At 36.0% G+C, this 26,797-nt stretch overlaps 1 protein-coding gene across 2 annotated transcripts in view; it reads left to right on the top strand.

The window, feature by feature from the left end:
- Positions 1-26,797, top strand: part of LOC126419914 (uncharacterized) — a 257,958-nt gene that overhangs the window by 94,555 nt on the left and 136,606 nt on the right. For both annotated transcript variants that reach the window (XM_050087192.1, XM_050087193.1), the window contains exons 5-8: positions 4,665-4,824; positions 10,207-10,426; positions 22,353-22,576; positions 22,725-22,827. In XM_050087192.1, the coding sequence (XP_049943149.1) occupies positions 4,665-4,824; positions 10,207-10,426; positions 22,353-22,576; positions 22,725-22,827 (707 nt within the window). The remainder of the gene's footprint in view (positions 1-4,664; positions 4,825-10,206; positions 10,427-22,352; positions 22,577-22,724; positions 22,828-26,797) is intronic.

Raw genomic sequence — 26,797 nt, 5'->3', positions numbered from 1 at the left:
ATATACACATTCCATAAATTTTTATGCAAATGAGACACTAGGAGTGGAACAACTTACGGAATATATGAACGTAGATTACATAGTATAGTTAATTTACAAAAACAGTTGCAGGGGAATTGAAAACATAAAACTAGAACAAAACAGAAGAAAAGTGAAAAGAAGACAACAAGACTGCAGGGTTTAGCACATACTGTGAAGTACATGGCAAAAACACATTTAAATATATGCATAAAAACTTTATATGTCTGTGTTAAAAAATCCATGTAATAAATATCAAGTTCTATCAAGTAATTACATCTGTATTTTAATTTTAAATAATGCACTGTTACTATGTGGGCCTTTGATGTTATTTGGCAATACTGGAATGCTGTGCAACTTCCTGTACCTGAGTTAGGTTTTTGAGAATCAGTGGAGGTCAACCTCCTTTTGTGTATTGTGGTCATTGAGTAACACTTGACACCACAATGACACAATGACTTTGTGCTAGTCACAAAAGAGCGGCACAAGTAGTGCCACTCTAAGGATGCTTTGCATTAAATATATACTGTAACAGTTGTGCATGTTAGTTACCTTTGAGACTGGAGGTGGTAAAATGGAACTGAGTGGTTGGTGTCATTGGCTGGAAGGCCCCTTGCAGGGCAGGTCGGTCACCTTGGTGCAGTTCTTATTACATGCAACGCCACATTGGGTGATTTGCATGCCAGATGGGCATGAAATGATGATGAAGACAGCACAGCACCCAGTCCCTGAGTGGAGAAAATCCCCGACCAAGCCGGGAATCGAACCTGGGCCTGTAGGATGGCAATACATTATGCTGATCAGTCAGCTATTGTGGCGGACACTGGAGTAATGAGCTGATGTTAGTCAAGAATGTCTTTAAGGCAACAAAGACACCATCATTAACACCTAAGTGAGTTTGAATGAATTCATGTAACAGGGCTATGAGAAGGGGGATGTTGCTTCTGTGGTACTTCAGAAAGACTTGACAGGAATGTAGCCACTGTACATGATTGCTGGCAGCAGTGGTCACAAGAATGTATGGTCATAAGGAGACTGACCTCCAGACGGCCATGTGGCACTGCTGAGAGGGAAGACCATCATGACTCTGGTGCATCATAACACATCTGCAGCAGCAATTTGAGCAGCCGTTGGCATCACAGTGATGCAACAAATTGTTACAGGTTGGTTACTTCAAGGACAGCTCAAAGCTACCTACCCTATTGCATGCATTCTACCGACCCCAAACCTCCACCGTTTGTGACATCAGTGGTGTCAAACTAGAGCTCATTGGAGGGCAGGGTGGAAGTCTGTTGTGTTTTCTGATGAAAGCTGGGTCTCCTCGGTGCCACTTATTGCCATGTGTTGGTTAGAAGGAGGTCAGTTGAGGGCCTGCAACTGAGCTGTCTGCATGCTAGACACACTTGAACTACACCTGGAGTTATGGCCTGGGGTGCGATTTCATATGACACCAGGAGTTAGTTCTCTTGTGGCTATCCCGTGCAGCTTGAAGGAAAATTTGTACAGCAATCTGGTGATTTGACCAGATGTGCTGCCATGCATGAGCAGCTGTAGCGGGACTTTGAATTTCGCCGCGCTACACTCGTTCCCTCAGATAAAAAAATATCCCGTCGCAGCGGTATGAGCGCTCGACGGCAGAGAAACTACTAAAATTGTAACTCTTTTTTTGTTTTTGATTTGTTTCTTGATTGTCTCTTGTTAGCGGAAGATGAAGGCAGACGTGATCTGATGAAGACGTAAAAAAAAAACTTATTAGCTAGTCTTGATCTGATTTTAATGTGCAGACATATTGTGGAAGTTGTTAAGAAATTCGGAGGATGGAAGTAGCAAAGTAAATTAAATTGCATACAGCATCAAGATGATTTTAATTGGTATAAATTAGTGATTCCTGGACGATTGCAAGATTTCGGAGCAGACTTTTCATGCAGAAATGATAGAGATCTTTGAAGACATGGACGCCGCACGAAAGAAGACAAGTTTACCTGGTAAAGGATGAACTCTTATCTACGCCATTTTCCCCTGTCAGTAACATTTTGTTATTCTCTGTTCTTTTTCAATACTTTTTGTAGTGGAAATTGGTTTAACTTTTGCTCAAAAACGCCACAAGGACCACCCCAACAATAGCTTTTCTGTAATACGAAGTTCGATTTGCTTTTCATTCTTTCCCTTTTTTTCACAGTCATTTGTGATTTTAAAACTCCTTTTTTATTCACCACTTTTTCCCACATTTTCAACCTTTTTTCTTTTTCTTTTCTTCTCTATTTTTCTTTTTTATTAACAACTACACAGCATTCCAAGAGGTGTTTTCAAACAGGATAATGTTTTAAACACACAAACACTCACCCAAGTGCAGCTGTTGTAACCCAACATGATCTAAAGAGTGTCAACATGCTGCCTTGGTGTGCTTGATCACCACATCTGTACCAGTCAAGCACATATGTGACATCATTGGAAGACAAATCCAGTATCATGCACAAACAGCATTTACTGCCCCTGTATTGAATGACCAAGTGTAACAGGCGTGGAACTCCATCTTACAAACTGACATCCAGTACCTGTACAACACAATCCATGCACATTTTCATGCTTGTATTCAACATTCTGGTGGTTACATTGGTTGTTAATGTACCAGTATTTCATATTTGCAATGGCTTATCTTGCACTGTTAATACCTTACATATGTCATCTAGACAAATGTATTCCCAAAATTTCATTACTCTACATTAATTATTTCTTGGTGGTGTGATTTTTATCAGTAATCACACTCTAAATTCTTATGTGTTTATATTGATAAGAACATGTTTGTGACTTTGACACTGATATCTTGTATGTCATCATATACCTTTCCTATGCTCCGAAACTTTTGCCTCATATATAATATCTGTCTTTGATGACAAAAATGTCAAAAAATTGATTTTTCCCTTTTAATTCATTAATGTCTAATGGCATTGTACTCTAAGGCAATTTGTCTCAGAGGAAAAATGTGTTTGTAGCACAGAAGAATGTAGTAATGACAATAACTGATGTACAGTTTAGAACTCTTATAAACAGCTCTTTAAACAGTTAAGCATACTGACAACAGCTTTACACTACACTTACTTTCTTGTAATGGATGGGTTCACCAGCCATTATGTTAGTGATGAGCTCATCAAGGTCAGGATGTCAACGAACAACTGAAATAGTGTTGACAAACCATATATTCGTTATTCAGAATACAGCAGTGTGTGTGATGTCACTCCAGACAGCTAATTCTCAGGGCATTGTTAATGCATGGCTGCTGAGGTAAGTGCTGCTCATCACATGGCTTGCACCTGCAGGCTGGTGGCAGTGGAGGAAGTAGCAGCACCAGCACCAACGACGCTGCAAGGCCACTGACCCCTCAAACCGATTCACTGTGTCACCCACATGGCCCAGTGGCCACTACCATTCTTGGGAATAGATGAACAGGGTGGTTATGAACATGATGAAGATTGCATGCAGAAGGAACAGTGTCCAGTGGTGGAGTCTGCCCACACAATCAGTGCAGACAGCACTGCACAAGTGGGACTGGATGAGCAGCTGCAGAGTGCCAAGTTCCCAGTGTTTGAAACTGCATGTCCACAGGGCTATGACTAGCAGTGCCTAAATCCACAGGAGAAGACATGTGGATCCAAGGAACTCATCAAGCAGTAGACACAAAGACTGCAGGTCATCATAGATCCCACATTGTAGTTAGATGCCAGAAGACTGAAATCACCTGAAAATGAAAAATACTTATAAGATCATGGCTCATGCTTGTTTTGCTACAGCAATGGTTTCTTTCACTCATGTCATAACAGAATCTCAGCTTGAACATGAGGTAAACAGACTATCCACATCACAGAAACTCTGTCCTTATGCTGAGTCAGTACTTCTCTTACTGTGGCCACTAAGCTTAGTGACAGTGGAAGTAACTGCCACATTGCCAGAGTCACAGTTCCTGCCAAATAGCACATCCTACTGAGTAACTTGCTCAGTTGGCTTGTCTGGATTTTTGCAGCACCTGAGGGCAATGCCTTAATTTTCCTCAGCCATTACATGCACATTATTTTACAGTACAATACTCTTATGAAGTTTGCTATCAACACTCAATCACACTTTCAAAACAACAGTAATATTCATAACTATAATACTAGAAGGAGACATGATTTACACTATCCAACACTCAGCTGTGTGTAACACAGAAGGAAGTGGGATTCAGCTGTAACAAAACTCTGACCACCTGCTGAGTGATGTGAGATTTTAATGAATAGTAGAATTAACCCTAAGCACAAACTGAAGTCATCTCTGGTTGACAACTCTGTCTGCTCCATAAAAGGATTTCTGAATGTGTAGTAGTAGTATGATGTTTGTGTATGTGTGTGTGTTTTTTGTTTTTAAGAGAATGAGAGACATGGAATTTAATAACAGAGCTACATATAAAATGCTATATGCATGTCTGCAAGCATGTATTTTAAAAAGAAATGGTCAGAATGTTGCCATATTTTCCTCTGAGAAGATGTTGGCTTACTATAATTGTATAACTGTCTTGTTCCATATCATAGGGAGGTGCCTTGATTATGATCCATGGAACATGCAGAGAACTAACAAATTTATCCTCATGTATTTTCATAGTATTACCTGAACAGTCTGTTGCAGAGGGGAAAAGACATTTCAATGGCAGATGTTGAAAATTCTTTTGGTGGAAATATTTGCCGCTGCACTGGGTATCGCCCAATACTTGATGCATTTAAGTCTCTTTCCTCTGATGCTTCAACAGAACTTAAAGGCAAATATCCAGATATTGAGGTATATTAACATATTTCTCTAGCTCATAGCTAACCTGTTATTTTAAGTACTTTGTCATACCTAGTGCTTTCCTTAACAAAAATATTATTATGTCCAGGTTCCAGGTATCAACATATCTTTTGAAAATATTCTTAGGCTTTAAAAAGTGTCATTATAATACATTACACAATTTTCTTTAGAAAGATTTAATGTCAGTTTAAGACACCTTTCAAATGGGTGGATTCCATGTATTGATGTAAGTTCTCTTACTTTCATGCTGTATACTCTGCTGATGCACATTCATTACCAAGCTGCACTATTACATCTGTTAGAGTTATGATTATGCAAGCAGCAGAAAATTATGAAAACCATATTGTCCTTCACACTTATATAATATAAAAAAATCATAAAATCTCATACTGAGAAAGAACTATTATTACTCTGAAAAAGTCCGTGCAGTTACATTACGTGATGAAATGGGGATGTACTAATTAATATGTGAAGGAGTATATTCCACAAGAATTCAATTTGGATAATTCTGTGAAATAAGTTGGCTAACCACACGGGGCACATTAAAAAATTATTTAAGAAGGTCTGCAATAACATACTAAAACTAGAAATGTTTTTATACCATTCATAGTACCTTAGTCACAGTACTTCAGCTGTATTTAATAAATATATTACAATTTAGTCAACCTGTTGTTAAATATTTAATGATATATTTTGTGATGTGTTACATCCAGTAAAAATGATTAAATTCATTTTTCAACATGTGGTGTACAATGTATGTTCTCTAGAATTCACCTTGGGAAAAAACCCTTGTACATGTAACAGTCATGAAATTTTCAGTAGCATATTCACTATGCACAGGTTACTCAGATGTATGCAGAGGAACTATTAAAGCAACCAGGAATTAGCTGGGGCTAACAGTTTAGCCAACAGAATGAAATACCTACAAGTTACAGTAAAATTAGAAGCTAGGGTCATGAGCTAAAGAATGAGATACTATTATTATTAGACACAATTAAATGATCATTAATGAAAATTCATTGTCAGCCTGAACTTTAAAAATAAAATTAAATAAAAAAATGGTATTAAAAAAGGAAAGTATAAGACATATTAAAAAAGTAATTTTCAAAAAGTGAACAGAGACTGCAAAGATCATACAAGCATTTCACAGATTTTGTTCCAGCATCTCCCATGGCCTTCAAAAGTATCAAAAACTTTAGTGAATTTGAAGAAAGTTTTGAAGGAATGGAATTTTCTGGCAACAACCCTTTAATAATGAATTCATTTCAGGGTTATAAATTCAGTCTACATACATTTCAGTTGTAATCTCATTTGAGATATTAGTGACATAATGAAGATTAACAACAGAGCTTGCTGTAAGTTCTCTTGCATATGATTTCTAACTTAAATAAATACATGAATGATAATAGATAAGTTTTCCAGAAATATAAACCTATTTATAAATAATCAGTGAATTAAATAAAGTAAAACACAATAACAATTTTATCTGACCAAAAGATGATGACAACTGCTTTTAAGTGGAAAGTTGGTTGAACAGAGGTTATAGGCCACCTTATAAATCTGTTTATTCCATATGAATTTCAGAATGCTAGCAGATTTTACAAATGTCATTTCAGCCAGTGTGTGAGCAACAAAATGTAAACTGTAGGCCATTAATATTGCAACACCAGAAAGGATAGCAAATAAGAAAATATTAATTATTGTGCATAAACACTACAGCAGAGTATATACATATGATTACATTTTTACATGATATGCAGGGTGCAAAATATACCACACAAAGCTGTTACCTCCAGCAGGAACAATGGTGCTAACCTTCTTGGGAACTGAGCTGACCTGAACTTGGATGGCAGATACCAGTTCAATGTTCTATGTTGTTTTGCTGTGTGCCAGAATAAATCAAGTGTAGTGGCTGCTGAGTGATGGTGTGCCATTCTCTCAACAAACCATGAGCAAATGTTTTCAGTGTGAGAGAGATAATGAAGGATGTGCAGGCCACAGCAACAGTTGAATACCTTCTGTATTGAGTTAGGTTACAACACCATGGACAACATGCAGCCTTGCATTATCATATTGAATTATAATATAACAGGAACCTTGAAGACAGGGCACAGCCACCAGCCTTGAAACATCAGAAATGTAATGGCTGCTGTTGAAATTACCAGCTATGTGGCCCAAGGGTGATTGTGCTGTGTATCCAAATCACCTAATACCATCACACCAGAAGCTGCACTTGAAGGAGATAATGAATTCAATTGGGCAATGTTCAGTCCCCTTGGAGTCTCCATACCTACATAGAGCTAGAACCCATCAGAAAAGATGGCACGTTGCCACTCCTGTGTCTAGTATTGTCACTGGTCGCATCACTGTCAGCATGTCTCTCTCTGCTGCCATGTTGATGGAAGCCGCAATAGTGGTCACCATGCTTACAGTCTGAGATGTTCTGGAAATCATTGAACTGTCAGTCTTGCTGTAAAAAAGCCTGTTTCCTGGCTCAAGGTGTTTGGCATGACTGTATGATTGAGCAAGATCAAGTGAATAGTATATGTGGTCTTACAGATCACTAAGATCCTACATGATGTTGAGTATGTCCATTCCAAATCCATTGAGTACGTGCTCACATGACAGTCATCGGGTGCCAACCTGAATGATCAGCAATATTGTGGAATGATAAACTGAAGACTTGATAGATCATAATTATAGCATTGTTGAAGTATGACACTTTTCTCCTTCTTATACAAGGTATCACATAACTTTCTTCAAAAGCAATCAGTATTAATATGAGAGTCATTCAATAAGTAATGCCCACATTCTTTTAAGAAGCCATTAATATACATAGATAAACATCCTTGTTGGTGGTTCACATCTGATGTTTTTTGTGTGTGTCAGCGAAGTTTCGAACCATCCTAGCAGATGGCAGAGCCATAGTACAGTGACAAAATTGTGTCTACATGTGACTCACATTACAAGCAGTGTGCTGTTATTGAACTCTTTTGTGCAGGAAAAGAAACACTGGTGAACATCCATAAACATTTGTGTGCAATGTATTGTGATTTTGCAGTTGATAGGAGTACAGTTGGGCAACAAGTAAAGAAAGTTATAGCCTCAGGAAATGCAGAAACAGAGCTCCACGATCAGCCATGCTCGGGACATCCTCTCACAGCCACTGCTCCAGACATGCTGAATTATTTGTACCAACCATCTCTTTAGTCCGCTTAAAGATTCTCTATGGGGAATGCACTTTGAAGATGATGAGAGTATGAGTCATTCAGTGAAAACATGGCTACACCTACAGGACAAGAGCTTTTACCAGCATGGAATACATGCTCTTCCACAACATTGGTGTAGAGCCATAGAACATGTTGGAGACTACGTCAAAAAATAGGACCTGGACAAGACATGGTGATTTATATTGTCACCAAATTCTGACTCTTAACATCTTAACAATAAAATATATTTAGAGAAAGAAATGTGGGGCATTACTTATTGAATGACCCTTGTATTTAATTTATGGATAAGAAAATAACTGTGTAATTTTTTGTTATTCACAGAATGTAGCTTTTGTTACTTCTGCCTACTTTCTGCAGTTGCCTTCAAATGACAACTTATACTTAATATCTTATGCATGTTGTAAGCCCTCTTCACAGCAATTTTAAAATCCAGCAATGTATTTCTAGGGTCTTTAAATCATTCTACTTATTATTTTAATGAGAAAATGTGTTTTGTAAGATTTCTTCAACTCAGTTGTTCTGCTCATGCATTTTGGTAAACATACTGTGCCTGACAAAACAGGCAAAATACCCAGAAGCCACAGCTGGATGTGAATGTAACTTCATACGCATACACAACATCGGTGGATATTCAACTGACTAGAGTTACTGGCAGATTAGGGCAACAGGTAGAACAGCCACTTAAGTGCACTAGTGCTGGTTGTATTTACTGTTGTTACAAGGCCTGGTGGGGTACATAAGGGGAATGAATGACTTCAGATGCTGTGTGATCACTGGGAAAGACATCGAAATGCCATGAACTTTTGTGAGACAGCATTATCAGCACTCGACAGAGTCTGAAAATGTGGACATTTTGTATCTCCATATTGCCAGGTGTTTCACTCACACAACATCCAAATGTATGGGGCTTTCTGACGTGACAGTTGCCTAGTGCTGGACTGCATGGAAACATACTAAGCATACACTTAATCAAGGTTTCAGTTGACCATGTTCTCTAACCACAAGGGAGGATCACCGTATTGTTACCAAGCACATCATAACCCTTTCACATCAATGTCTGCCATCTGAAACCAATTAATGGACTCTGTGTTCTGTGTCATCCACAATCATTGGTCAGAGGCTAGCAGCAGGTGGACTGGGAAATTACTGTCCCATGCTAGGCTGCCATTAGTGCCACAACACAAATGGGTGCATTTGGAATGTTCCTGAAACTAGGAATCATGTTCTGCCAATGAATGACATTGTATGAGGTTAACAATAAACTGCAGTTCTGCACTACCACAGAAGACCATAGTTAATGATATGGTGGTTACATGGGGAGAGGTCCCAATGTTCTGGAGACAGTGGTGTTACTCCTAGTATCATGGAGTGGGGAATCATCAGGTATGACTTCTAGTCATGGCTGGCTGTGATAAGGGAACTCATGGCATAACGGTATGTCACAAACATACTGTGTCCTCATGGTTACCTTTCATGTGACAGTATTGTGGTGCCATGTTTTACAGGACGTTGTTGATCCACACATAGCACATGTCTCTGAAAATTGTCTGTGTGTATATTGAGGTACTCCAACGCCCAACAAGATCCACAGAGCTGTCCTGAATGGAACATGTATGGAAACAATCTGGATGTCAGCCCTGTCCCAGTGCCTATATCAAGAATATTGAGGACCAGTTACAACAGATGTGGCTAAGCTTGGCTAAGCTTGGCTTAAGAGAGGATACAACAGCTTTATGACAGCCATCCCAACTGAAGCAGTGCATTTGTCCAGGCCAGAGGTGATGCAACATCATGTCAACAAGTCTCATACTGCAAAGTTCTTTGTGAAATTGATTTGTTTTTGTAATCACCTAAATAATGTTACATTCTCTCTCAATCCTCCCCCTTCCAGTTCTTCACTTTTTTGTTAGGAAAAGTACTTCCCCAGTGATAGCACATCAGTTACTGTCAGATTCATTTTAGTAAAGCCCCTCCTGCAGAGAAAATGATATTTTATTGTCTAATGAAATTTTGATATAATTATACTAGTAATTTTTATTTCAAATGTTTTAAAATACACTGTAGAATATAGCAATATTATTAGGCTAAGTACTAAATCAGCAGTAGTTAAAATTTTCCATGATAAACACTGTATTTGTTTCAGGATATAACTCAAAAGATTTGTGCAAAAAATGGGAAACCATGTAATGAAAAATGTGCCAATGACAGTGACACATGCAGTCAACAGAATGTGCTCTCGCCACTACATTTGGAAACACAGTCTTCAGAATGGTTTAGAGTTGATAAAATTGATGATATTTTCAATATTCTAGCAACAAAATCTGATAAAAAATACATGCTTGTAGCGGGCAACACAGCTCATGGTTAGTATTGAAGAAACCCTTCCATACTTTTTATTTTTTGTCTGCAATCTCATCCATAAGTTTTTACTTGCAGCACTCAGCTGTTTGAAGCCCACTTGTCTTTCTAATATGAGGACGAATAAATTTCTTTATATTGGATAATCTTGCACATTTGCAAAACTTTTTTTGTATCTCATTTAGTGAAGGATAAATGATATCCAAAATTTATCATTAAGGTTTCCCCACTATCATTACAGTATAAATACACTGTCTTGAAAGTTTCAAGATGGCTCAGAGGTATTCAGATTCCCTGATACAAATATGAGTATTCTAATGGAAATTCCATGGTGGAATATAAGTAATGGAAGGAGTAAATGTAAGAACTTATCTATCATGACGTCTGTTCAAAAAGCATCAACCGTTGGTTGGCAGAAATATATTTATTGATTTGGAGATACAGAACCCTAATCCTCTTGAAACTGGTCACTGTAGTAATGCACATTTCTCCCAGCATGTCTGCCATTGCTGGAAACACTCCTGAAACTTATTTTTTGGAGTTTGATTGGCCAGGTAGTCATATTTTGTATGATGTCTTCTCTTGACTCTAACAGTGTTCCTCTCAGGGAAATTTTCAGCTTTGCAAAGAGCCAAAAGCCACCCAGAGTCATCTCAGTGGACTAGGGAGCCTGACTAACTGCAAGAACGTTGTGTTTGTTGAGGAAAGTCTAAATAAGATGTCCAGAATGGGTGTGTGCATTATGATGATGGAGCTACCAAATTTTTCTACCCACAGTTATTGTCATTTGCATTACACAACATCATGAATGTTATGGTTTGGCCTTGTGATTGCACTGTCCCTGAAGTTAAAGAAGATGGTCAATATGATGGTGACATTGCAGCAAATCTGCCATTAATTTTTTGGCTTTGAGGACATCAGCTATTTCCACTGTGATGACTGTCTCTTGGTTCCTGGGTCACATGCTGTTAGAAGAGTTTCAAGCTTTAAAATATAAATATGACAAACTCTAACGATAGTAGGTCTTGGGTTAACAAATGTGATGGCCTGTGTAAAAACTGCAGAAAAACTGCTAAAAGTCGTATTGTATGTGTGAAGTGTGAGTCTAAATTTCACTTTTGATGTGTCAAACAGATCAACAGAGCCACCGAGTAAGTTTGTAGCACTTCATTCAGTCAAAAAAAAAAAAAAAAAAAAAAAAAAAAAAAAAAAAAAAAAAAAAAAAAAAAAAAAAAAAAGAGAACTGTGTTGGCAAAAGTAAATGCAATGAATCTAATGATAATGATTGATACAAAAAGACACTAATGGATGGACACAGGAAAAAGTTCTTACTGTATGCAGACAACCATGGGAAAAGCCTGTCAGCTCCCCTTCATGATGCTCTACATAGAGAGTATTCTGTTTTCGCAAAAGTTAATTCTGGAGCAACATTAAGTGCTGTAGTCAAAAACCTAGTTATTGAAAAAACATAATTTGAAAAAAGATGATCACATTGTAATTATAGGCAGCATTAATAACATCTACAAAAATGAGAGCATGACAGCACTCGAACTTACAGGAAGTTATTACCTAAACTGTACAACACAAATTTCACCTTAATAAACATACTAGTGTGGCATGATCTCCCCTAGTGGTTGTGTGTGAACAGAGAAATTGAGCACTACAGCTCTGAACTACAGAAGCTGTATAAAAAATTAAATCATGTGCATGTACTAGATATGAGCAAAATTAAGCATGAAGAACATACCAGACATGGACCCCATTTAAACAGAAATGTAAGGCACAAGTTAGAGAACCAGGTAGTGGAACTTTGTAGCAAACAGCGTAAAACCAGGGAGTTATTCGCAAGAAGCAACACGACAGTGTGGAATTAAGCAACACCAGCCAGTCAAAAGCAATAACCAACTCATCACCAACAACCTGTCAAACTCCATCACTAATGAAAAGTGACAGGTGTGGAAGAGTGACAAATTTTTATGGGATCAGTGCAACAAGAAACATGGCAATTTGTCAATTTGGTCAATTTGTAAGTAATGAGCACACAAGCAGAGCCTATAAAATGGAGCCTGTCAGTAAATCAAGTACCAATCCTTATGTATTGAGAGACATTAATTTAACCGCCAAATATGATAGCTTAAAATCTATTATGAATGATAAATTATGTATATTCAACCAAAATATCAGGAGCCTAAGAGATAAAGTGGAGGTTTTGGCTCTTAACATAAATGAAAATTACTCCCTAGCCTAAATCCATTTATTGTGTTTCATGGAGCAGCAGGTAAAGTCTGCCATGCTGATGCCTCAGTTAGAGGGTTATGTCCTAGCTGATAGTTACTGTCGAGCAAATAGAGAGAATGGTGGTGCTGCAGTTTATGTCAAAGTGGGTATAGCTCATAAATCACTTAACTTAAATATGCATTGTGAAGATTTTCATTTTGAAGCCTGTGAATCTCAGATTTTCGCAGATAATATGTCTGTTATAGTGGTGACAATATATAGGGTTCCTGCAGGGATAATTTGTGTCTTCTTAAAACAGCTTGAATCAGTTTTGTTAAAAATATATTCAAAGGTGAAGTATTTAGTAATTCTGGGTAACTTAAATGTAAACTTACTTACAGGCCACTCCAATAGAAGAGAAGTAAAATATTTGTTACTAGCTTTTAATTTAACTCTAGTAGTTGAATTTTCCACCCAAGTGACAGATGCTAGTGTAAGTCTTATTGAAAACATCTTTATTGATAAGTTTAGCAGTAATCACAGTGCTGTAAGTGAAATTCTCAATGGTCTGACTGGCCATGATGGGCAGTTGCTTACTGTTTATAGCATATGCTTCAGCATTAAATGTAAACCAGTTATTAGGTGTTCCAGAACGATATTAATAAATTTCAATAAGCTCTTGCAGCAGATTGCCTGGAACCCAATGTATAAAGAAAGAAATATTAATGTTAAATTCAACCTATTCACATATGAATTCATGTTCCTTTTTGAAGCAGTATTTCACAAAATAATTGTAAAAATGAATCCCCAGGCTTGCAAAATGAAACTGTGGATTACAAAAGGGATAAAAATTTCATGTAAGACAACAAGAGATTTATATACATCACAAGGAGGTTCTGATGAGCCGGCTGAAAAGAACATTACAGATCATATTGTAAAATACTGAAAAGAGTTATAAAGTGCTCTAAAACATTACATATTAAATCTGAAATAGACAACTCAAACAATAAAATTAAAACCAACTGGAGTGCTATATAAAGGGAGCTGGGGAAAAATATGACAGTGTTTCTAACATAGAAATAAGACATTGTGGTGGTTTGATTAAAGATACTGATGCAGTTGAAAGTGTCCTTAATGAGCACCTTCTAACAGCTTCCCAGAAAACTGGTTGTAAGGACTCAGTCAATGAGGCTATGGATCTCCTGAAAGAACCTGGATTGTGCAAAATAAATCTAGTGCATATAGCCCTAGTCTTTGTCAGTGAGGTAAAAGGATCCTCCCTAAAATGCAAACCAAAAAGTCATCTGGATCTGATAATGTTTCTTCTAAGGTACTTAAACATTCTCATAATGGCATTTGTGTAATACTTTGTCATATATTTAATGAGTACCTTCAACAAGGTATCACCCCAGACAGAATAAAGTATGCAGATGTGAAACCACTATTCAAGAAAGGGGATAAATCTGACACTTCTAACTACTGCCCGATTTCCCTTTTAAGAAGTTTCTCCAAAGTCCTTAAGAAACTTATACATAAGAGAATTGTGGAGCACTGGAAAATCCATTATCAGTTCAGATTCCAAGCAGGCCTGTCAACTGATGAAGATATATTTGCATTTATCAATAATGTTTTAGAAGCACTGAACAATAGATTAGCTTCAGTTTGTATATTTTGCGATTTAACCAAGGCATTCAAGTGTGTGAACCATGAAATCCTTCTTTCAAAAGCTGGCTATTATGGTTTAAATGACACTATGAGGAATGTGGCTTCGATCATACTTAACTGATAGAAAGCACAGAGGATCACTTAGTCATGGAGATGGCACAATAACCTCATCTGGTTGGGGAATAGTAACTACAGGAATGCCGCAAGGTTCTGTGCTGAAACCCTGTTCTTTCTTACTTTACAAAAGTTACTACCAAATTTACTGTCTGCAGATGACACATCGCTTTTAGTTGAAAAAAAAAAAAAAAAAAAAAAAAAAAAGAAGAAAAACTGCCTGACAGTGACATTGCAACATCTGCCAACTTTGTGTTCAACAATCTCCATAAATGGTTCGCCTGCAAAGGCCTGACTTTAATTTTTTTTTAAAAAAAGAAAAGTACATTCATTTACATGGGTCTCAGAAAGTGCAGGAGGACATAAGTCCAAGCTGTAATGATCAAGATGTACATTAAGTATATTCTCCTAAATTTTTAGGCCTATACATCAACAATAAATTGAATTGGTTGTGCCATATTCGGGACTTGACAAAAAGACTTACGCTGTACGCATTATAGCAGCGACTGCAAATACTGATGCTCTTAAGGCTGCTTATTTTGGCTATTTTCATTTGTTGTCATAAGGCAAAATGTTTTGGGGAAATCAACCAATGAAAATGAAGTATTTGTCACTCAGAAAAGGGCAATTGGAATTTTAAGTGGAGTGAGTAGAAATCATTCACACATAAATCTTTTTAAAACACACAAAATATTAACAGTGATATCACAATATATCCCTTATGTCCTTTTTAGTTAAGAACCTACCCATGCACAAAACCAACAGTAACTATCATGACTATGGCACAAGATCAAAACACGACTTGCGTGTGGACAGAAAAAACTAAAAAAACTAAAAAAAATCTAGTACTAAAATGTGTACACTACTCAAGCAAAAAGATACTTAATGCATTTCCTATGGCCATAAAAAATCTTACTAATGTAATACCACAAATTAAAAGTAAATTAAAAGAATATCTTCTGAAACACTTTTTTACTCTCTTGATGAGTTCTTTGACATATCCATTTCTATAAGTCAGATATGACACATTGACTTGTAATATTTGCTGTTACCACTGTGTAACTGAACATGATGACCTATGTTAGAATAACAATGTACTTGACTTCTAAAAAAGTGATAACTTAATATAGAATAATTGTAATTTATTATTGTTCTGTCTGCCACTCATGGTCTTATGGTAGTGTTCTTGCTTCCCGAGCACAGGGTCCCATGTTATCAATTCCTGGTGGGGTCAGGGATATTCACCTGCCTGTCGATGACTGAGTGTTGTTGTGTCATCTTCATCATCATCATTCATCCCCATGACGGTTGGAGGAAGGCAACGGCAAACCACCTCCATTAGGACTTTGCCTAGTAGAGTGGTGTGTATCTCCCACATCGTTCCCCTATGCTCTGTCAATCAGCATGAGACTTCATTTTTGCCCGCAGCTCATGGTCTCACCGTAGTGTTTTCACTTCCAGAGCACGGAGTCCCATGTTCGATTGCTGGAGGCGTCAGGGATTTTCACCTGCCCTGAGATAACTGGGTGTTGTTGTGTCATCTTCCTCATCATCATTCATCCCCATTACAGTCTGAGGAAGGCAACGGCAAAACATCTCCATTAGACCTTGCCTAGTACGGTGCTGTGGGTCACCCACATCATTCTCCTATGCTCTGTCAAGAAGCATGGGACTTCATTTTCCATTATTGTACTGTTTTATACATCTGTTTAACTTTAGGAAGTGCCTAAGCTTGTAAATTTTAACATATTTTGTTCCTTTGCATATATTGCAGTTTATATCTATTAGCATCTATAAGTAGGCTACTGTTCCCCTGTATAATTATGACTCGTTCCACATCTGTACAATTCTCTTGCATAAAGTATCTATGGAACGTGAATAAGTAAATAAATAAATGTGTAAGTCATCACCTGTGATCACGATGTTCAGAAAGTTGGTGCTACTGTTTTATATTGTCAGGCATGTCTAGTGCAACTTCCATCTACCATTGCTTCTTCTCCATTGTCAGCAGTTTCAGTACAAATTTTATGGACTGTCTATTCATGCACAAATTGTTAGTTGAAATTGAATATACTGATGCAATGCTTAACTCAATTTCATTCATCAGTTCTTGTACTATGATAAGATTGTATTCTATGACCAAAGTCAGCACTTGGTCAATGATATAATCAACTTGGATTTTAGAGAGGCTGCCTGAATGCAGTTTGCTGTTCACTGATATGTGGCTATCTTTGAAACTTTTGTATCACACCTTTATACATGAATTGATTATGGCATTTTCCACAAAAGCGTATTGTATTTTGTGAGTAGTTTCCACCTGGGTTCACCAAGCTTTTGTGAAAATTTCATACAGTATCACTGCTCAGTTTGTTCCATCATTTTATAACTTACTAGAATCTGACAAGTGCTTGCTATGCTCCCATTAAATTAATGACTGATGTTTCTGTTTGATCAGTAGGGGCCCAGACAACAGCCAAGCATAGTTAGTTCTCAAGTGCATTTTTGTAGGTGCATCCAGAGCCATGTTTATCATGACTGAATGCATACCATGAACATTTCCCCTGCCACTACAATACATTGATCATAAGGTCATCTAAATCAGGATGTACACTCTCCATCCCGGTGATCCACCAGGAACACTGGTCATTGCCTTCCGTTCCACACTCAGAGTGTACAGCACATGCTACTGCACTGCTGCTAGTAGTTCATCAGGTCTCTCATCAGCAGTGGTTGGTGTGACATGGCACAAAGTTCGTCAGAGGAGTTCAGCTCTGAGCCACTCTAAGGATGGATGGTACTGTTCTGGGTGATCTGAGACAAGACTTACTAAAACAACATGGTCATGGAATGGAATGTCATTGACATGAACTACATTGTTCCCATTGACCTGAACCATCCTCACGTACTTCAAGCTGGGGCACTGGATTTTAAAGAGCTCTCCATAGTTCTGTGACATGCAGTTTACTAGCGATGACTGCATGTGACCTTTTTATTCTGCTACTCTTGCTTTAATACTCTCTTAGCAGCTAGTGAAATTGGTCTGTCAGTGTTTTCCCTAGCTGTGTCTATTGCTTCATGTGGCATCCCACCACGTAAACAAGTGTACATGTTATTTTGCTTAGTCACTGTCCTCTTCTGTTTTCCCGCTGTGTGTGCTCTCTCCCACTCCGCTACTGCAGAGTTGCAGACTGTTCTGCCCGTCTGTCTTATACTTACTGGTCTGCCACTAATCCTGGTATAACCAGCTTACCTTGTGCCAAAGTGTTAAAAGTGTTAAAAATTTTATAAGTTGGAACCCATTTTACTCTGTGCTGTAACAATTCTTTTGGCCAGTCAGTTATGTGTGTGCAGTGTTAGTTAATGGATGTGCAATCACAGTGTGTCAGTGTTGTTGTGTCAGAAATGACAGTGAAGCAACATTGTTTTTAAACAGAATTTTGCAAAAAGTCCAAATGATCAAATTTTATAATCTTACAAATGAAATAGTGCACCCAACTTTGTTATTTAGAAAAACTTTGTTGTTTAGAGAATTTAGTTTTTCAATAATCGTAATAGATAATTAATAATAAATGAGAAAAGAATAATCACAATCATAAATACAATCATAAATAAACTGTAGTGTAATAGTAGAGTAAAACATATCAATTAATACGCTAAAGACCACGTACTTCCATACAAAATTTAAGGTTGTTACATTACATTGTCCCTTGTGACAAATGGCCAAGACAGATGCAGATGTATATGTATTCCATAACTCAAAAGAACGATATTATCTGAAAATTAGCAACATTGTCAGCCTTGGTTATGTGCCTATTGACGACTTAGCTTTAAGGGATCTGGTTACTTTTACTTATTTCATTATGTAATTACGACTGTCATTTGTACAAATTGGTCTTACCATTAAAATTCATTTATTTCTTAATCAATGTTTCTTTTGTTCACTGTATTTGTGGCATAATTTTTGGGATAATTATAGTTTCTTTTTCAAAATCAAATGCTTTTTGTATTATATTCCAAATAATATGATACCATCAGACAAATTTTGCATTTATAACAGAAGAAAAGCGTCAGAAATCTTAAAATTTTGGCAGAAAACATTTTCACAACAAAAATAGATGATACAATATTTTGCAATGTATATCTGCTCTGAAAAATATTGTGTATAAGGTATTTAAAAAGTAGCATAACAGTACTGGACTTTTCATTCATCCACATTTTATATGCACGTATAGGCTTTCTCAGAATTGACAGCTGCAACCAGTCCCATTTCCACATGTTCTGTACATTTTAATGGACTTTAATAGTGCAGAATGTGGTTTTGTCAGTTTTTAATCTTCTTGCTCTGTGGTGAAATTTATTGCTATCACGTCTAATATCATCATTGAATGCTGAAGGCAATGCCTTGTTGATGTAGCCGACCTTCTCTTTCACTTGTCATATGTACCAATATGGCATTAGCGGCAGTGCCCTTCAGTGGCTTAGATCCTACTTTTCCAACAGAAAGCAAAGAGTTAGCATTTATTCAAATGGCACATATTATTTTTCTGACTGGAAAAAAAATATCTCAGTGTGTTCCACAAGGCTCCATATTTGGCCCAGTCCTATTTCTCTTTTATGTTAATGACTTACCATTAAATATCAGCTCCTCATCAGTTCTGTTTGCAGTTGATACTTCTGTCTTAGTTGAAGATCAGGACTTGTAAAAAATTCCCAAATCTGTGATCAGTACTGTCAGTATCTTAGAAACTTGGTTTCAGCTAAATGGGTTGAATCTAAACATATCTAAGACTCACATGATGCATTTCAGAACCAAACAGTCAAAATGTGAGCAAATTAGGATTGTACACAACAACCAAGATATAGAAGAAGTTGACTCAGTCAAATTCTTAGATTTAAATGTAGATAAAAATTTGAGCTGGCAGGCACACAAACTGAGCAGCTTTGCATTTGCAATACAAATACTGTCAACTGCAATTGACATGGACACACAAAAAGTAGCATATAAAAGCTACTTCAAATCCATTATTAGGTATGGTATTGTTTTTTGGGGTAACTTGACAAACATAGTGCAGATACTAAAAAATACAGAAAAAAGCATACAAAATATGTGCACTGCATATCACAGATAACCATGTCAAACATTATTTAGAAAACTTAAAATATTAACTCTCCATCCTTACACATACATATGAGATTATTATATTTTTGTACACCAGACATGAATTATTTGAGGGAAACCATTTTGTCCATTCACATGATACCAGAAACAAAGAAAATTTTATGCTTCCCACCCACCACCTCAGACTGTATGCCCAGTGATCTCAATAAATGGGAATGAAACTTTGTAATAAATTAAAAGGCAACAAGTTCATGCAGATGAATTTAGGTTCACTTAAAGGAAAGCTATATGAGGTACTGACAGTGAAGTGTTATTACTCAGTGGATGAATTCATGCAGGACAAACTGGAAATTTGAGCTGGGTACAATGTGTTATCCTTATAGTGTTGCTATTTATTATAGTGCTATTATTTATTAATGTAAAAATCATTGTAATTGTTTTATAAATTTTTGACATGTCTCATGTACGCAAACCAAATGGATTGTAAATGTATGTCATGAGATGAATAGAACACAATTCAACAATTCAATACCTTTTGGTTATTGTTGCTGCAGTTCGTTCCACAGATAACAGCTTGTAATATGGGTGTTCTGCACCTATTTCTTGATTTTTTCCCCCCAAGATGTGTTTGTAAAGCTGTTATGTGAAATAAGTTTTCCAGATAATTTAGTTTTTTCTTTGTTTTGTGGTAATCAACACACTTTTATTTTTGATACCTATTAGTATCTGTTCATTAGTTTTTCTTTAAGTCCAGGATGTTTTGTGGCTCTTCTCTATGTGCACATCTCTGTTGCCTCTAATATTTTCTTTCCTGGTTTCCCCAGTGTCCATCCTACACAACTCTAGCAATAAAAGCTCCATATAAATGTCTTGATGACTTACTTTCTTGTCTGTATAGTAAGGGTTTTTTATAAATAAAATACTGTTATCTCCAGATACTTATTCATTCGTTTCTATTTTTTTTTAAATATGCATGGTCCTTTTGTTGTTATTTCTAATATACTACCCAAGAAGAAAAATTATTTACTTGCATTAGCATATGATTTCCTATCTTAATGTTTGTCCTTACTAATCTGTCTGATTAATCTGTCATCATTATTTTAGTCTTGTTTGTATTTATTTTTGTTTCATGGTTGTCAAAGGCATCAGACAGTTTTTTAATGTGGAGTTCATAACCTTTTCAGAATCTGCTAACACTACTTTATCATCAGCAAATCAAATACTTTATATGTTTACCATTAATTTAGATCCTGTTGGTGTTGATTTTCATTGCTTATATTGCACTTCATCTATATAAATAAAATAAATAAGGATGGAGAGGAAACCATCATTTGACACCTCTGCTTATTCTAGCCTCTTTTTTAGTTCATTGGTACCTATACATGTATTCTGGTTTTTCCATAGACTGAGAATCAAGCTTTCATCTCACCAGCCTCTTCCAATTTAATTCAGTTCTCCATACAGTTCTCCATACAGCATCCTTCAGTCCATTATTTCAAAAGCCTTCTCTAGTTCAATGATTGTGGGATACGTTTTCCTGTTTATCTAAGTCTTTTCTAAAGACTAAGACCATTTGTAGTATTGCTATAGCTTCCTTGGTTTCTTTTCCTTCTTAAATCCAAATTGGTCTTCTCAAAAATGTTGGTTAATTTTAGCTTTTAGTAGAATTTTTGAAGCATGTAAAATATGAACAATCATTGCCTTTTCTTTTATTAGGTATAGCAGTTATTTTAGTTTTTTTTAAATTTGGTTGGTTGTGTTTTGTCTTCAAAACATAAATCTGTGTAGTTGTTATTTTACCTTATATCCAGCATTCTCAGTTAGGATCACTTTCTTGTTGTTGAAGTTGTTTAAAGAATGGTTAAATTTGGACATGGCAATTAGTGGTCTTGTGAAGACATTTCCACTTCCTCCGTTGTGCTTATGTAATCTGAATCATCTCTGGTTGCTGATATTTAGTGTAACAACTTGGTTCATCTATTATTACTCATAACTGTGAACAATGTGCATTAAACATTGATGGGGCTTAGTGTAGCAACTGGTTCAGCTATTATTATTCATAATTGGAAACAATGTGCATTAAACACCCTGCAGTGACACAGAGTGGAAGAAAATAAAAATGGTATGAGGTTTATATACATTTCAAACAGTGTAAGATCATAATTTACAATTTTTGCTATTTACTCCTCTCAGTAGATTCAATTATTAAATGATGAAATGAGTGAAAAAGTCACTCACTGGACAGAGGAAGCATTAAGCAATGGCTAGGCTCATTAACAAGAACTTCATCATTGTAGCATTGTAGCTCAACTTACACATTTGGTATTACTCTCCTCCCCCCTCCCTCCCACACACACACACACACACACACACACACACACACACACACACACACAGGGAGAGAGAGAGAGATTTACAATCTTGCAGTCTTGTTCTGTTTATGCACTTTCCTGATAATCACATGTCAAATGTCCCTACATATCCCTCAATAGAGGCCCTACATATCCCTCAACAGAGGCTTTTCTGTTGAGAAAATGACAAGCAAGTTTTTAATTGAAATGTTAATGTAATTTTAGAGGAAAACGGTTTGATTGTCATAGCTTGTCTTTTTAAATTTGTGAGTCTGATAGACAAATTGAAGGTAGATTTGTTTCAGTGGCTGGTAAGTAGCCGCTCCTGTTGTGCCATAAAGTAGTTATGCATTTATTCCCACATTCACTCAGAATAGTCTATTCAGATTTTAGTATTTACTTTGCTTTTCACACCTAGCTTAAAAAAATACTAGTTTGTATCTTGTTCTTCATTGCTGATTCCAGGTGTATATCGAAGGAAACCTGACATTGAACTATTCATCGACATTAGTGATGTTGAGGAACTCAAGAAATTCACCATTGATTCAGAGATAACAATTGGAGGAAATATGTCTCTCACTGAAGTTATGGAGCTATTTTATGATATTTCAAAATCAAGCAAAAATTTTAGCTACACCAAAATGCTTGCAGATCACATAGACCTCGTGGCAAATGTTCCAATTAGAAATGTAAGAATATGTTGCATAGTATCACTTGTATTGAGTTTAAATCACACTTGGGTTTTTCAAACAGTTTTAGAAACATGATTTATGTCTCTATGACATTGCACTTTAGTGGGTAGCAGAAAAATGTGTTTTTATCTTTCTTTTATTACAGGCAGGAACAGTTGCTGGAAATCTGTCAATTAAACACATGTACCAAGAGTTTCCATCTGATATTTTTCTCATTCTGGAAGCTGCAGATGCTAGGATCAATATAGGTATGAAGAACTGAACAATTCTGTATTTAGTCTAATTATACCATACCAGAAAGCAAAGCTAAGGAACGTAGTTAATGTTGTTATACTTTTATTATTCTAGATTCATGATTTTATTTGTATTTGTTGTGCACAGTACTCTTTCTGGTTGTTTTGCAAATGTTTACTGTATGTACTGATGTCAACATTGTCTTAAAAAGAAAATTATTCCCAGAATACTAACATACTTCTACAGTGTTATGAACAGTCCTTATTCCCTTTACTTCATAGAAAGTTCCAGTGTTTCTTTGCTTATTGTTTTGTCAATGCAGCCATATATAATTGAAGACCTGGGCTTCTGAGTATGCTAAGGACCAATAGTAATGTTTTCAGATATAACAAAAAAGTATTGTATGACATATGAAACTAGTGCACACATTTTATTATATTAATACATGCATTAAAATCCAGGAAATTTAAACTATACTGCAAGTGCAGTGAAAACTGCACTAAATTGTCCAGAAAAAGAAAATAGAAACTTGAGAGTTGAAGGTTTCTTACACATTACCTTATTCAGACTAAATGTACTAAGACCAACAGAGATATCAAGCTGCAATGGTTGACAAAATGTACCTAAATATAAGAGATGTAAACAATATGCAATGAACATCTTCAGCTTGCAGTTTAGTGCCACTAAACATCTTTTTGATGTACACTATTCCAGGTGGGTATGATTTTAATTTGTGCAGCAGAACTGATGTGCAGTTTTGTTGTGCTGATGACTTTATCAGAAGCCACCTGGAGGTTGATAAAGTCCTTTTCTTACATTCTGAGTGTCTTGAATGGTGTGGTGAAGTAATTACTTTTTGTAAATCATCAGTTATATAACACTCAACTACCTTCTTGCACTTTTCTATTAAGGCAAAGTTTCTATCAGAAGGTAGGGAACTGTGGCCTGAAACCATATACTTATGTACTATACAATCAAATAGGCCACAAGTCACTTTGAACATGTAAATGTATATAAGTACATGGTCTTTGTTTTGTCCACAGTGGTTGTCACTCAAAATCACAAGTTTCTATTTGTTACCAGTTAGATTGACTGTATTTTTAGTGCAATTCAGGACATGGAACAGATATTATGCTATGTTGTTAGCTTCATAAGACCCTTCACCTTCATGCCACAAACTTGTTATTGCCTCACTGTTGTTATGAGAGTGAACACAAAAGTTGTAACACAAAAGCTGGTGTAATTGCATCATTCTTCGTGTTTGTCAGTTCACTTTCTGCATTCCTAGGGTGCAGTCCTAGTGCTTTCTGAGCTTTTTTGTCCTCTGGTGAGTCACATGTCTTACAAGTATCTGACCTTGGTCTTTTAAATGATAGGTTTTGGAAATATTTCAGAAATATCCTTTTATACTACATTTCATTAATTTTGGGCTCTGGAAACTTGACTTTAAATGTTTTGTATAAGTGACTAATATTAAGATAACAGTTGAAGTATTCTTTAGAAGATTTCCTTCTACTATAATGAGTCTCCTCTTTTGGAATTTACAGTACATGTTGCTTTATCAGTAGAATATCATCCTCAGTATATTTTTAGTTTTATGCAGACTCTGGAATGACCACCTTTTCCTTAAGGAACCATATACACTACACTGCATTGATGATGACTGTTCACAAGTTTGATATATTTATTAGTGCATTGCCTGGAGACTGATAGTATTTTCATTAAACCCATTAGAAATGTACCTTGCATAGCTGCATTTTGCTTATAAAAGCCATTAAATAAATTTGTTTTCAATTCATTTGGTAAAAACTTGCATGATAGGCTACATTTGCATTTCAACTAACATGGGAAAGGTTACTTGCTTTAGTTTCAATATATTTAAAAACAGTTCTTATTACACTAGGTACATTTCCATTTCACATTTCACTTAATTAAATATTTAAATGCATAAATTGTATGCTGTTTCCCTGTCACATTAGAGTCAAACCTAGTTCTGACAAGAATGAAACCATACAGTGTATAAATCAAATACCTACCTGTTCTCTCTCTTATTTATTTAATTTTATTTATTTATTTTTTACATATTTTGCTGGAATTGTTGTCACAGGACTTGTATTACATTCTGCCCATTTATTTGTGCATTACGCCATCAAACTTTCACATGTAAGCAATGTTTTGAGATATTACTACCATCCTTTTCTTTTTTTCTTTTTCCATAGCAGAAATGTGTCCACATCACAACACAACAACAATATGGCAACTATTAAGTACACACCTAAAACTGGTCTAATGTAATTCACTGCCAATTGTCAAGCACATTTTGAATGAAAGAAACTCATGGAGCTAACACAAACACCATGTTTTGGTCTTTGTTACAACTTCTTACCTTTGTCATATGATGAAGTGCTTCTAGTATAATAGACTCGAAAGGCTGTAGCTCCTTCTCAGTGAATAAAATCAATTTTTTAAAAAAGACAGGTCTTCAGTTTTAGAAATATCATATTGCATGACCAACAAATACTTTAGAACAATTTATATATAATGATAGATAAGTTTGTTAGACAGCACAGTTCCATGTGATAAAATTTAGAAATTCAGTGTTTTTTCCTTTTCAAAAACAGAGGATGTCTCAAGATTCACACAAATATTGTTTCAAAGTTCAGTCTCCTCTTTCATTCAGAACAATAATTTGAGAATTTGGCATAAAAAATAACTGTTCACTGTCATCAGTATTTTCTTTAGTCTATAAAGTATCACAGTGAGGAGTGATCTGTTTCATGTCAGTTAAAATTAATTACATGATTCAGCTACATGCTTTTTGGAAAACTATTTTGTCACCCATCTTGATATTTTCTAAAATCATTTTTCTGTTAAACTACTTTGTGGGAGACAAAACTGGCTTTTGTAATGTAGCAAATACAAGTTGGTGTAGGGTCAATGAGAGAAGTTCACTGTAGCAACTGAAGCCACTATGACATTACTACCATTTAACGGAGATGTCCATAGGCAAAATAATGTATTCCAAATGATGGAGAATGAGGACAAAATTTTGGCCAAAGCTGAAAAGACATATAAATTCAAAATAGCACATTAAAAATTAATAGAAAACATAAAATGAGGATCTAATCGTGAACTTCTGAACATGATTAACATGACAAACTCCCTAGATTTCAGAACTTTAAAAAGTTTGCTGAGTAGGATACATGGGAAGACTGGAAATAGAAAGTAGGGGAAAGAAAGGTTAAGACACTGAAGGAAATGAAAAGTTAATCCTAAATCTTGACAAAGGAAGACACAAGGTTCAGCTGGGGACTTATCATCAAACAGCTAAAATTTAAGCCACAAAGCACCAGCAATAACATTCCAGTAATCACTATATCACATATGAAAACTGCAGTTGAGAGACATCTAAGGATATAGATAATGGAGACATGACTGCATGGTGGCAAAAAGGGGATGACTTTATGAAAATATAAAAAATAAAGAATGCTAAGTGGAAGAAACCGTGGACTTGTAGATGTTAAAGAAAGAACAAATATAAAATGTAATTATGGTTATGTTCATTTACATTAATGCATCCATTGTGTGAAAGAGATATTGCTACTATTGCCACAGTGAATGAAATAGTTTATTGTATCACATTAATGGAATATCAGCAAAGCTTATATTGGCCTTCAGCATCTAAGTCAAGCCCAGGACGGTTAAGTCATGTAGAACCAGTGTTTTTGATCATGGCTAGAAATAACAATTCTGGAATGGACCAAATTCTGGGCTTTAATATGTCACCATGTCAAGAGAATACTGTGCTGATTCAAGGAATACTGTGACAGAAAGAGTCAAAAATAAGTCAATGATACAGGATGCCAACAACTACTGTGATTTTTAACAGCACATAAATAGCCAATCAGCAACCATATTGTCCAAAAGCACCTCCTTTGTAAGCAGAACAAAATCCAGCACCCAACAAGCATAACTCTGTTCAGA

The sequence above is a fragment of the Schistocerca serialis genome, chromosome 9, assembly GCF_023864345.2.
Source record: "Schistocerca serialis cubense isolate TAMUIC-IGC-003099 chromosome 9, iqSchSeri2.2, whole genome shotgun sequence".
Taxonomy (NCBI): domain Eukaryota; kingdom Metazoa; phylum Arthropoda; class Insecta; order Orthoptera; family Acrididae; genus Schistocerca; species Schistocerca serialis.
Note: the sequence above shows the minus strand (reverse complement) of the source record. Positions and strands in the feature narration are given on the sequence as shown.